The sequence below is a fragment of the Simochromis diagramma genome, unplaced genomic scaffold, assembly GCF_900408965.1.
Source record: "Simochromis diagramma unplaced genomic scaffold, fSimDia1.1 OVJJ01000816.1, whole genome shotgun sequence".
NCBI lineage: Eukaryota > Metazoa > Chordata > Actinopteri > Cichliformes > Cichlidae > Simochromis > Simochromis diagramma.
This window is the reverse complement of record NW_024386908.1, coordinates 1,413,786-1,428,449: the sequence shown is the minus strand read 5'-3', so window position 1 is coordinate 1,428,449 and position 14,664 is coordinate 1,413,786. Positions and strand designations below refer to the sequence as shown.

The window sequence follows — 14,664 nt, the reverse complement described above, 5'->3', positions numbered from 1 at the left end:
AGTTTGGGAACATTGAAGTTGAAGATAACTTTATATAAAGTAGTTTAATTATGACTAAGTTATGAGTGGTGTGAAAACTGTATTAAAACGGTTTCCATACAGCTGTTGGCTACAGTTTCCCCTTGTTATTAACAGTGAAACTACTTATCAATACTATATTATTACTTTGTTATGCTGGAAAGCTGTTGCTGTTTTCTGAGTCATGCGAAGGGCTTAAAAAGAAATCGATATGATTATGAATATAATTGAAAAACAGCACCCTATCTTTATTGCATGAACCACAGGACTTGCAGAATGAATATGAGCCATGATTTACATAATCTGTGTTGAACTTTAAAAGCTGTTGCAATAGTTCGTTCAGATATTGTCAGTGGCAGTTGCCTGCATGCTGGTGGAGATGTGCCGCAACACACACCAGCAAATACACACAGTGCCTGCATAGGTCTTTTGCAGAAGAGCCTTCCTAGGAATGAAACAACTCTGCCTGGACACATGAAGCACTTAAACAATTAAAATTCCAGTATTGTTGCTTCAGAGTTTGACACACAGCAGACCAGCCAGACTCTTGTATAACAGTGTTTGGGTATGATTTGTTTTGGGAGCAGTTGGGAAGTAGTAAAGAGGGTAGGTGAAACAAGGGGCAAAAGTATAAACAGCCATTAGCCTCTATCAAGCAGGGAAATGCGACCGAGAGTATGTGTTGCTCAATGCTTGGATACTTCTTGGAGAAAGCAGGGAAGAGTGAGGCAGAGGCCATGGTTGTAAAAGACGTCACTACCACAGCAACGGTCGGTGTTGTGGACGTGCGCAGCAGAGTGTGAGCTGAGAAACAGCCGATAGGCTGGTGGATACTGTATCTGCAGCACTTAGGCATGCTTGCTCAGCCATAATATCCCTCAGTGAACTACATATCTGGACCGTGACACTTTTCCAGCATTACTGCACGAACTAAAAGATGGTTTGTAGTTCTTGGAGCAGGGGTGGGGGAACTCTAGGCCTCGAGGGCCGGTGTCCTGCAGGTTTTAGATGTATCCTTAACCCAACACAGTTGATTTAAATGACCTTGTCAACATGTCTTGAAGTTCTCCAGAGGCCTGATGATGAACTCATCATTTAATTCAGGTGTGTTGACCCAGGGTGAGATCTAAAACCTGTAGGCTCTTGATGCCTGGAGTTCCCCACCCCTGTCTTAGAGACTTATTTCATCGCCCGAAACCAGCAACTTTTTGATATATTTCAAAAAAGCCCCAGTATTTGAAGAGCAGCAGGCAATGCAGCCCAACACGGCCTAATCTGGCTAATCTTTCTGGTAAACACAGGGTTTTGTATCATTTTTGCGTACGCATGTAGGTTCGTGAGATAAGCACACTTGTCACACTAGCAGATCTTCATTTGTGCTGTAGGCCTGCATCAGTGAGAAGGTCAAGACTCACTCGTTCCTACTAGAGACTCTAGTTTTAACTGGGCCTGTTAACATGACGACCTATGTGTGTTTGTGTGTACAGTAAATGAAAAGTGCTCACAAAACAGTACTACTGCACACACAGCAGCTGCAAGAAGATGCAAATATATGCACAAAACAAAAGTGATCACCATATGATGTCATGCACGTTTCTACCAACAACAAACTGACAGCATGTAGTCCCTCAAGGAAAACTGCTCTTTTGATGGAAGTTACTGAAGGAGGGACCAGATGAAACCCTAATGACCTATATTTTTGTAAAGTATATCTTTGTTAACCAGTTTTTGACGCAGTTTTGACGCAGTTCTTCACAAAAACTGCCCATACTGCAGAACCAAGTTCAAAGGTTTTCTTGATAAATGGCTCTTATACCAGGATACTTCTTTAGTCTAAAGTTTGGACAGGGTCTAGGCTGTCTTTGGTCACATGCTACCACTCTAAAGTAATATCAGCTGAGGTTTATGTGTATGTGTGATTATTTGTGCCATGCTCACGAGTGTCTGTACATATCTGAGGAAGAAGTGAAACATCTACGAGACATCCAAGCATGTTTCCATGTAAACAGTCATTAGCACCATAATTACCTTTGCCATCATCAATCAAAACTGTCATTTATGAGTAAGTACACAGACTATGCTTTTTATTTTTAGCTGAGAAAGCAATTCCACACATAAAAATATTCTTTTACTTAAAGTCTGATAGATGATTGTGTGTGATTTTCAGCGAGTGGTGTGTCTGTCTGGTTTGCTATGGCTCCATCGACTCCTGTTTGTTACTATAGCTGCAGTGGCCCAGTTTAAATTCCTTTAGATTCCTTTTCACATAGATGTCAATACAAGTAATAAATAAGACAGTAATGACTGCTTGACTCAGAAAGAATTCATGTTGTTTCTGTGTTGGGTTTCTTCTTTCTTGTCTCATATTTTCTCAGGGTCCTTCTTGCTTATTCTTCCTCCCTTTTCAAGACAACCCTTATCTCTCCTGTCCTCATCACTCCTCATCACTCCTCCTCCTGTCCTGTCTCTCCTGTCCTCCTCTCTGTGACCTCCTCTGTGCATTCCCGCACACACCGGGCCACTGTCTGAATCAGGGAGTGCATGGTTGTTGAAAGCCTGCATTAAATAACATTTATAAAGAGACTGATATGGTAGTCCTACTTCAAGGCCCTTTGCTCTACTTTCTGCTGCACACAGAGAGGCTTAAATAAATAATTTCATGTATGGTTCTGTTAGTCATCATGATTGGTAGTTTCTGTTTGCCAGTATAAAAAGGACTTTGATAGCACTTTTTGGATGGACCAATACTCAGAACGCCAGCGTCACTGTTCACAGTTTGACTGTTTGGCATTGCCATAGACTGAGAGGGTGTTGACCTTAAAGGTGTTGGAGTCCCTGCTCCTTTAAGCTTGTCTTGATGCATGCTCAATCATCCAGGTAAGTAAATCCCAAAAGGTTGATTCTGTTCATCGGGACGTTTTCATCATCAGGTGATTTCTTCAGTCTCAGCTGATTGCAGGTCTCTCCAGTCTTATAAACAGGACATTTGGACAATGACTGGAACCACCCACTGAATGAACAATGGGCTGTGAGCTCAGTTCCTTCATCATTAATATGCATATTGTCATGACCATTGATCAACAACTACTGATCAATAACCCTGAGTCCCATTCACAGAGAGTTGGGGAATGGCTGCAATCACAGCATTGTAAGATGGTGACAGATGTACCCTTAGGCCCCCTCCTCGATTCAGAGATGGTCTTTCCCTTTTCACGTAAATGGCCTCCTTGACTCTGCGCTCAAACCAGCGTTCCTCCCTGTCCAGGATGTTACATCCTCATCACTGAAAGAGTGTCCACTGGCCTGTAGGTGTAGATAGACTGCAGAGTCCTGGCCTGACGAGGTGGCTCTTCTGTGTTGTGCCATCCGCTTCGCTAGAGGTTGTTTGGTTTCCCTGATGTATAAATCCTGGCACTTAACAGCGTACACTATGTTACTCTGTTTGTGTCGGGGACCCGATCCTTAGGGTGGACCAGTTTTTGGCGTTTTTGGCGTTTAAAAGCCAAAGAGACCTGGTGTTTAGAAATAAAGCGTCTCAACTGCTCCGATACTCCTGACACGTACAGGATCACCAAGGTTTTCGCTTAGGCAGCTGAACCCGAGCTGAGACTGAAGAAGTCACTTGGATGAGTGACGAATTGTTTCTCCCACTGAAAACGTCCAGATGAACAGAATCAACCTTTTGGGACTTTCAAGCTTGGCAGATATTTGCAGCTGCCCACATGGACGAGCCAAATGCCTCCTGGAGAAATGTAAGTACAACTGGGCTTTGAAATCTAAGAACAGTGTACAAACAGACAAGCACGGTGGTGGCAGCACCATGCCCTGGTCTGCTTTGCTGCCAGTGTTACTGCTACATTATGCAAATTGGATGGAATAATGAAGGACGCTGACCTCCAAATTCTGCAATTACACCTGAAATCAACAGGTAGATGGTTGAAAATCAGACAAAACTGGGTATTCCAAGAGGGGAGTGATCCCAAACACATAAAAACTGGTTTTGGGAGGGATAAAGCAGGTTAACATTCCGATTTTGGAATTGTCTTTCCAAAGCCCTAACCTCAACCCTAATGAAAATGTGTTGACTTTGCCAGGAGCTCTACCAATTCTGCCAAAAAGAGTGATCAAATACTCAGCCAGAATTATACCAAACACTTGTTGACTGTTATCAGAAGTGTCTAGTTCTTGCTAAGGGTCATTTTGCCAAATGTTTGTGGGGCTCTATGTACATTTGACCACGTTTGTATAATTTTGAACCTGTGCAGATTAAACACAATCCAAAATAAATTCAAACTTGTGAAACCAACTTGTGAACTCTGTTTTTAAAGTCGCTAAAGGTGTATGCTGTACAATCATTCCAGCCTGGAAAAAGAACAGTTCAACGAAACATTAAAAGCAATGCCAGTCATGCCCATGACGGTGTATTTAAACTTCTGATTGCAACTGTAAAAATCCACAATAATTATCCGTTCTGATAAAGCTGATCCTGCTTGTTGAGGCAGATTGTATTTACAAACATGTACGATCTGGCACATTTAAAGGTTTTAAATCTGAGCAGCAAATGAATTTATGTAAACCTCTCAGGAGTGCTTGTCTCCATTATGAATCCTGTGTACAAACAAAGCTTTGATGACCAAATATAGCAGCAGCATTATCTTGATCCACCATTGTGTTTTTATAACAAGCTTTTCCTTAAGACACAGCTAAGAATTTCCTGGTTATAAACAAAGAGAAAGTTCTCCAAATATGGACAGTGCCATACACAACAAATATCTGTGCACTGGTTTCTGTTTGCAAAATTGTTGTTTACTTTTTTCCGCCCATCCTGATCCGTGCCACGCAAGCGCGTTCGCTATCGTCACTCATACTTGGTGTACAAAGTTCACCAAACAGCTGCTTTTGGGGAAAAGTCATGGGAGGCCCCTGTCCGCTTTATAAGAAAGCACTTACACAATGGAAAAGCACATTACGATTTAAAAGTCATCTCAATGACATCTTTCCACACTGCTAATCGGCCAAACTGAGACACAAGCGACTAAGGTCTGGAGAGTTCACGAGCCCTTTGCCTCACATATATCCTGTATGACAGCATTTCATCACAGAGGTCGGCTTGACGAGGAAATCAGGTCATACCTCCGCGAGGTTCTCACAGCTAAGTGCGTTACTAATGGGATATAATATTTCCTGACTCTGTTATGACACCATAACACACGACAGCTGCTTTGGGTCAGTGGCTCGCTATTATTTGGAATTTCTCAGCACATGTGAATGCGGATCTCAAACAACCCATTCGTGACTGTGACGTGATAATGGCTCTGCGAAAACAATGCGTTTTCGTCACTGAGCTCAATAACTGTAACGCCAAAAGACTCCGAAGCCTTAAGAGTGGACAGTAGCACAGCTTTTAAACACTGTGTGCATAAAAACTGATTTAAACCCCAATATATTTACAACATCTTTCAATGTACTCACTTTATCTTCTTTTTCAAGTGAGAATGGGGACATTAAATTATTTTTAACCTGCTGCCTGCTGTAAGCTGCGTAACATATCTGATGCTCCTGTGTGAGAACAGCCCAGGTATTTGCAAGTTGACGTCACGCGTCCTGCTACCTGCGTGGCAGCATCTTCACTTTCCAGAAGTGAAAATACATCTGAGCAGACTATCTGCACTGATCTGATATATGAACACATGTGAAAGACTACCTTTGGGCGATGTCTCGACTTGATTGTCCCACCATTGCCTTGAGTTAAATTCACATTATTTTATGATTCCAACACATTCTGTTTTCACCTAGCTGTCCGACTTATTGCATAAATCACTTAACAGTTATCTAGAAACCAATCTAATCTATCTCCAGTAGTTCATCTACGGCATGTTCGTCTTTGTTCTGTGAGAAAAAAGCGTACCGTACTTTTCCTAACTGTTGGGTACCGTGTGATGACAAAGGCACTAACCACACCTGACACTCAGAAGTTGTCAGGTGTTCAAAAGTACAACTTCTAAGTGTGCTTTTGAACTGTAACACTTTAGACCACAGGGTGTGGATTAATACGATAACAGAAATCTGTGGACATTTCCACTTACTGCTGAGTAGAAGTGATGGACGCATAACAATCCCTCACCACACACTGGTACCAATGAACCTGGAGACTTTCTCCACATCCACATTTTGTCAGATTCACATTTGAAACATACAAATAAAGAAACAAAACAACCAAGAGCATCATCCAGCAGCTGTCCGTGGCATTACGTTTCAATGCAGGCTGCAGAGTTTCAGCAACAAAATGTCTCCGTGTCAAAGTTTCCTTCAGCAACATGCTGTAGCCTAAGTTGCTTCGGAGGCAAAAACCAGAGTGATATTTCTTTCAGCTCTCTGCTCTCATAGGATTTCTACGGTGACGATATTTATGGCAGCACTGATGATACGAAACCTTCAATTCCTCCAGTTTAAGCAAAGAGCAAAACCTGCCAATGATTGTTGAGGTTCTCATTTATCAACCACTTTATCCTAATGCATAGTCTAATATGATCTCTATATATTTGTAGATTAGAAATCTATTAGAAAATTACTAGGTCATTGAGTTTATTGATACTTTTTGAAGATGATTTTCTGATTTTTTTCATTTGCCTTTCGTGTTATCGTTAGCAGAGAACACGTTTTATTAAAATTGAGAGCAGCTGTTAACATCCGTTTGACTTCTTTCAGGAATTCTATTCAAAACATGGCGCTTCTTCCATTTTTAATATTATTTTTCTCTTTAAGAGACTCAACTCGTGTCCTTAGAGAAGGTGAAATGGATTCGGCACCTGAGAGCGACGCGGTTTGCACTACTGTAGGTATTTACGTATTATATCATTGTGTCAGCATGTGCATGTTTGTGCAGTGTGTGGGCACAGACAATAGGCCTTTGTCTCTTCGTATCCTATTTTTCTGCAGTGGGCTGACACACACACACACACACACACACACACACACACACACACACACACACACACACACAGTTCCTCCTGGCTTCCGTCAAGTTACAAGAGTTTAGAGACAGCAAAACAGGAACAATCTGATCTTCACTTCCTGCCTCACGTTTCCTGCCCCATCAACCCCCCACACCTCCTCAAAATAAAGGCGATGAATAAAAGAGCGAAAAGATGGCGATGGTGGGAGAGAGAGATGCGGTTGCATGTGCATATGTGAATACAGGTAGTGTGAAGTGAGGACGGGGCCAAGAGAGTCATGAGAAAAAGGTGGGACTGAGTTCAGAAGTGATTCTGCGGTGGGCAGGCGATGACTTATAACAAGTTTACTACACGAAGTGACGACACTGGAATACTAAAAGTTTTAAAGTGTGTTGATGCATTTTAAAGGTTTCCTTACTTATCTTATGATCGCTTGAAAGTTTCCCACACTACTGACATACTCTTACACCTATGAGCAAAATGAAGTCACGTAGTTTGGTAATTAGAAGGCTAACCATCGACATTGCTGACAAGCTTTTGCAGTAACAAGCAGACTCCAGTGAGGTATTCGGTCAATTGCAGCTCGGCGCATCTGCAGCAGTGCTGGCGGCATGACTGCGGAGGACTTTAGAATGCACGGGTCAAGTCAGACTTTGGGAAATACCCCTCATGGGTCTCTTTGGAACTAAAACGAGGTCATTCATCAGCTCGTGAGGCTAGCTTAAAAGCATGATCTCACATGAAAAATTACAAAGCAAATGGAAATGTGTCGAAGCCCGCGGCGCTGTTGTGTCAAGTTCATTCAGACTTCTGCTCCTCACTAAAACACCTCTCCTCTTTTTTTTTTTTATAACTTTTACTGTTTCTCTGAGCATCTGCGTGTGGTTCTAAATATGTAAACAGATTAATGATTCACTTTAAAGAAGGTTGGTTATGCTTGAATTTGTTGTGCAGCCTGTTAAGGTGGCCCAGCGTAGTGCCGTTGAGACATGCATGTGGGCCGTAAGTGTAAATAAATGTTTCCATGAATTGGAGGATTAAACTGTCAACTCCACTCAGTAATTCTTAAACTTTGTGACTCTCAAACGACTGAACTTGAACGTAATACGCACCAGTAATTTTGCGACACCCATACAAAGAAAGGTCACAATGCACGTTATGCAGCTCGGTTATGACACACACACACACACACACACACTAACTTAGAGCACCTGATGAACTGCGGTTCTGAAGAAGGAAGTGAAAACTCAGTCCATCTGCTTTGACAGGAAGTCAACAGAAGCCACATACAGGCTTGCTGACGTCAATCAGAGCCACAGGAACACCTCCCTACAGCGCACACGCACGCACACACACACACACACACACACACACACACACACACACACACACACACGCCAACATTACTCACAGTACTTGATGATTATATGATATAAAGTGAGCATCTTATCAATCCGCATCCACTGCAACATTGTACAGAGTTTGGATACAATTGCACGAAACGCTCACTAACACATGTCGCTGAGTTAACTGTGCACACAGCAGCGCACACACACACACACACACACACACACACACACGCACAGACACACACGCACAGACATTGTATAAACAGCATAATGCGTTACTTCCCTTTCAACGACATGAAGTCATGTATTTGAGCAATAACACAAACAGACCAGTAAGGACTAATTCAACAACAATGTGCTGAATTATGACTTATTTGGACTCAAAAATGAAAGAAGATTAGAAGCTGTCTGATCCTCCTGAAGAGCTCAATATGGAAGCTGCCCCAAACAAAGGAGACTAAAGAAACTGTGCGAGCTTCATTTTCACTGGGTTAACCGTGATACCTTATCTGGCCTGAATGGGTTTCATGTCAAACATCTTGGTTATTTGATGGTTAACTGCCTCGCCATTCTCAGTTTCACTGTTGCTCATCTCGGTCTCTCTTTATACAACAACACATTGTCTGGGACTGTTTTTAATACCCTTTGCAGACAGTGTGGGAACATCTGCCTACAGATGCGAGGTCTCATAGTTCACTCTTTTAATAAAAGAATGAAAGACAAATGTTGATGCATCTTAAAATGAATATTTTGGGGAAAACATCATTTTTAGTGCACATTCAGTTATCGCCTGACATATAACTGTGTGCAAAGACTGCATTTCCTTTTAATCTCGTGCAGCTCCTGTCTGGTTTAACTGGTTGCCGTGACATGACGGCTTTATAACGACACTTGAAGGAGACCTGCGCACATGTCCGATGTGTACACTTTTAACCGTAATTACTGCTCGCGCCTCTGTGAAGCGAATGACCTCGGCTGAGCAAGTGCACAAGAACAAATCTTAGCACTACACAGAGGACTGAAAGGACTTTTCACTTTGCAAAGACACACAAAGTTATCTTCGCCCGTACACGTACTCACACACTGCCTCTTACTGGCCTGGACATGTACGAGTACAGTACAGAAAGTCACACGGCTGCTTAAAATCAAGTGCGATGAAAGATGAAAAGGGAGGTCTGCTGTTTTCTTAAAGCGAGCTGGTTTAATAGGAAAAACTGTGTGTGCAAGTGTGAGTCTCAACCGCCAGTCTAATTGCAATAGAACAAAGTTAATGAGCTTGATGACAAAATAGTCCGGGTTACAACGCTGGAGATGGAGACAGATGGTGGGGGGGGAAAAAGAAAGAAAAAAGAAAATGTAAGTGGTCACGTAGGCGAATTCACGGGACAAGGAGAAGACAGGAGATAGAGCGAGGAAGGGAGGGAGGAGGAGATGATGATGAAAACAAGGAGAATAGAGAGGTTGAATGTGTGCGCCAGATATAAAACAAGATAACTTTGTATCTGGTAGCTTGGCACAGGTCAAACATGTAGGGGGACATTTCTCTGAGCTGCTTACCCGGGAGACAAACTCTGGTGACTGGAGGCTGAGTTGTTGCTGCAGGAGAGCGCCTGGAAGGACGAAAACAACACAGAAAGGGGGAAAGAAAGATGCTATAAAACAAAGACTACCACAGATATATATTCATATAGAAACACTAGCAAATCTTACTTGAAAATTTAAAAACCAAACACAAAAAAACACACAAAATTAACAGATTTTAGAGGCTCTGGCAATAATATATAGATATGTGGATGTTGCGTGGACTCCGGGCAGTCCTGTGGAAAAACGAAGTACCCCATGATTCATCAGCTGTACACCACCTTTAGCTGCGATAACTTAAAGTAACTGTTTTCTGTATGACTGTCTCACACATTGTGTGGGAATTTTGGCCTACTCTTCTTTACAACGCTGCTTTAACTCATTGATGTTTGTGGGGTTGGTTTATGCACAGCCTGTTAAGGTCCTGCCACAGCATTTCAAACAGGTCGAGGTCTGGACTTGGACCATCGCTGCTATGCTTGAGAGAGCCCTCCACAGACCTGCTTGACAGTAGGTATGATGCTAATATGCTGTGTTTGGTTTTCTCCACAGTGGTGCTGTGCACGACAGCTGAACATCTTCACTTTGGTTTCGTCTGTCCAGAAGTCGTGCAGTTTGCTCAGATGCAGCTTTGCAAACCTAAGCTGTGTTGCCATACATTTGTTTCTAATTATACTTTTGTGAACTTAAAACATTTAAAATGCTAACTGAGGCTAGCTCTTGGGTTTTCTGCAATTCCTCTGAACATTGCACAGTCTGACTTTGGGGTGAAGTTGCTGCATGTGCGTCCACACCTGGGAAACACACACCTGAATGCTCTAGACCAGCAAACTGAAAAAGTGTAAGTTTTTTAAGCACTTAGTTGCGCGTTTACATGTTGCATTTCCTGGTTGAACTGTGTGAAAAGTTTCGAACAGTCAAGGCAGGGGTTGCAGAGTATAAATAGACTGAATACTTTTAGGTGGAGCTGGTCAGTGTTCTGCAACATGTTGCTAAACACATCAGTTTTAACCTCCTGAGAGCCCGTGTCCTCATATGGGGACATTACTGTTTCCTTCTTGCTCTTTGCTCAACTGTGTGAATGTGTATGAAAAAGTCAAAGAAAGAGGTTTCACAGTATAAACAGACTAAATGTTGGTATTTTGGCAGTGGCCAGTGGGCTGAAACACGTTAAAGACATTAATCTTAACCTCCTGAGGCCGCGTGTCCTCATATGGGGATGTTGCATTTTGGCTTTTCTGCTCATTATTCTCTATTCAGTTAAATATTTTACACTTTTTTTGTTTTGTTTTATGCTGTACAACGAACCCACCGTCCCTATTTTTTAAAAAAGTTTAACTGAGCTTGATTAGTATAAAAATAACCCAAATAAGAACTCGGGTTAAGTGAAAACTGTGCATGTGTGCTGGAATGGCGAGCTCCAGCTTATGTGTGTGTTTAATTCAGTATACGTGAACGATCCACGTTTGTGCGCCGTGTGTGCTTCTCAGTCTTTGCTCTTGTCTGTGTGGAGCTATCAGAGCTAAATGTAGGTCAGACGGGCTTCAGGTAGTCAATACAGAAAACTGAGCGTTAATTCAGCCTGAGGCAGAGCAGAGAGCTTTTAGTGTCTTTAGAAACACATATTCATACTTAAACCTTCACAGTGACGAACAGAAAGAAAGGTGGCCTACATACATATTTCTAGTACATCTAAATCTGCAGTCGCACTCCACTGGGAGAGATGATGCTCAGTGTGCTGCTGCAGCTTAAAGCAACACTGTTGAAAAACGGAGCACTCTTACTTAACTATAACTATAAAAAAAAAAAAAAGCTAGCCTTTCGAAAGAGAGAGACATGAAAAAATTGAAAAACTAAATAACGACACATTTTCTTCTTCTTTTTGGCATCTGAAGAGAGATTGTAACTAGTCTCCTGCGTTATCGTATGCCAAACGCATATATGCTGCAGCGGCCTCTGAAGTGGTGCACGGTGAATGCCAATGAGTCACTTCATGCGTGTGTAGCTGCAGGAGTGTTTTTCTGTTTGTGCTTCATGTGCTTCATGACAACAGAGGAATTCCTTATAGAGCATTTGAACCGTGCCGTGCACAGCAGAGAACTATTCCTATTGCTCTGGAAACCAGAGAGGAGAAGAATTAAAGATTCCTTCGGCTGTAGCATCGTGTTGAGTTAACTTTTCAAATCTAGCTTGTAGTCATTTTTGTCTGTCTGAAGTATGTAGGGTCTTCACTGGACTGGTTTAACTGTTCAGCTGCACTGATGTCAAACATCCCACTTCAGTCCCACTGCAAGACAATGCCTCCCCCTTGTGACAAACTGGTGGAACTGCAGACGGCAAGCGTTATTCTGATTACTTTCTAAAATCTAATATTATTCTGGGAAAAAAGCATTTACACTTACCACAAAATATGTGGTAAGTTATGCAGATTTCAGCTTGATTGATGTGTATGCATGGATTATGCCAGCTCATTATTTAAAATATGCTAGAAGCCACTAGAGGTACTTACTTGTTGGAGGCACACTGGACATTGGTCAGTACAGTGAAGTTATTCCTTACACTTCGAAGGCTTGCAAGAACCTGAACAAGCAGAGAGCGAATCAGTAGCATTCTTTGCACTTTTACTCATTTACTTCAATTTAAACATTAGGACGAATTTTGATAGTCCTGTTAAAACTGAGCCCTTTTTACACCACATGCACATTTCAAAGCCTGCATTTTAGATTTCAGTTTTGCAACTACTTACATGTATGCTGATAACCGTGGTATTTATTGAAAGATTTACTTAAAATAGGCTTAGTTTGAAGATAAAAACATAAATGTGTACATGCAACTAGATAACGGGATATTTACCTGAGCAAAAGGTGTTACGATCAGGTCATCACCATGTCTAAAAAGAAACAAACCATCATCAGCAAAATGCTTGGATACAAAATATATCAAGAAAATGAGAGAACTGTTAAGAAAGAGCAATAAGAAATGACCCAAGCAGCTTTGTGCAACAACCTAATAAATGGGAAGGAAAGTATCGTGGGAGAACGCGTACCTGGGTCAAGGAGGCCTCGATATTGAGATCAACCTATTTTTGTTAGCTGAGGTGGGGACAGAAAGTGACTCTTCTGTGGGTCCAAAAATATTGTGATAATGTGGTCAGTGAGGAGATCCTTATATAGTTAGGTCCATATGTTTTTTGGATAAAGGCACAACCTTTGTAATGTTAAACCTTTCAGCAGCCTTTCAGCTTTAATACAAGAAGGTGAACAAATAGATGGCACGAACTGCTTAGGAATTACAGACTCAGAAGTAACTGGACAAAAGTTTTCTAGAATTTGTTTTTGGCAGCTGTTCACTGAAACCCTTGATACGAGGTAAAATATGAAATCAGTGCAGTGAAGGAGCCCATCGTTAGGCCGAAAAAACGGAATAAACCCATTGTAGGAAAAGAGATTCCAGGACTGACCAAATGAACAATTTGGTCTGTTCTTATAAGGAAGGCAGCTCAAAATATTCCTCTGTAGGCCAGGAGGATGAGGGATTCTTTCCTTAGTTAAAAGGTTCAATGTCACAACAACTAGCCAAGTCAAGAAGTCGCTCCCAAGGAAGTGGTCAAAGTTTACAGATGAGAGACTCCTTCATGGACAGAAACAGTGAAGGTGCCAACTACAGATAACATTCAAGAGCAGGAAGAGAACATCTAAGAGAGATGTTTCCAGAAAAAACACTTTGGCTTGATGAAGCCAAGACTAACAATACACTCTTTTCAGGAAATGTTGTCAATATTCTTGCAGTAATTTCATTGTGATCGTCACTACTTACGGTGAACACTCAGTGGCCACCTGTTCAACTGCTCATTAAGATAAAATACCCAGCCAGCCTGTCTATCATGTTGGTGCCAGACTGGCTGGTCTGAATATTTCAGAAGCTGTTGATGTGCTGGGAATTTTCCCACACAAACATCTCTTGGGTTTACAGAGAATGTTCTGGAATAAACAGAAAAAATCCAGCGAGCGGCAGTTCTCTGGGCAAAAATGCCCCGTCGATGCCAGAGGTCAGAGGAGAATGGATAGACTGCGTCGAAGAGACAGGATGGTAACAGTAACTCAAATAAGCAATCGCTGCAACCAAAATATGAGGAAGAGCATCTCTGAACGCTGAAGGAGATGAGAAGCAGAAGACCACAGCAGCTGCCGCTCCTGTCAGCTAAGAACAGGTTGAACAAACTCACCAAAATCTGACAACAGATGATGGGATGGTGCCTGATCTGATGAGTCTTGATTTCTGCTGCCACATTTAGGTGGCAGGGTGAGAATCTGTCCTTCCTCCTGCTGCTGATGAAAGGGTGTGGTGCATAGAGCATCATTTAAGCACCACATCCTACTTGAGTATTGTTCCTGACCAAGTTCATCCCTTTACCATCCATCATAGGTCAGATCATCTCAAATTATCTGATTACTTGATCACGACACATAAATGGCCTTCACAGTCACCAGACTTCAAACCAACAGAGTGCCTCTGGGACATGCTGGAGCGGGAGAGTCGCATCATGGATGTGCAGCTGACAGATCTGCAGTAGGTGTGTGAAGCTATCATGTCCACATGGACCAAAATCTCAGAGGAATGTTTGCAGCACCTTGTTGAATCTGAGTAACAGAACCTGGTAATAGCAAAGTGTACCTAATTAAGTAACTATGGAGTGTATTCAGTCAGTCAGCTGATGTCCACTGAGCTACGTGCACAGTATGACAACATACTGCATGTAT

The 14,664-nt window shown here is 42.1% G+C and overlaps 1 protein-coding gene across 5 annotated transcripts in view; it reads right to left on the bottom strand.

Annotated features, from left to right (window-relative positions):
- Positions 1-14,664, bottom strand: part of pde4ba (phosphodiesterase 4B, cAMP-specific a) — a 192,986-nt gene that overhangs the window by 42,244 nt on the left and 136,078 nt on the right. For all 5 annotated transcript variants that reach the window (XM_040034990.1, XM_040034991.1, XM_040034992.1 and 2 more), the window contains 3 exons: positions 12,758-12,794; positions 12,414-12,484; positions 9,881-9,933 (listed from right to left, as the gene is read on the bottom strand). In XM_040034990.1, the coding sequence (XP_039890924.1) occupies positions 9,881-9,933; positions 12,414-12,484; positions 12,758-12,794 (161 nt within the window). The remainder of the gene's footprint in view (positions 1-9,880; positions 9,934-12,413; positions 12,485-12,757; positions 12,795-14,664) is intronic.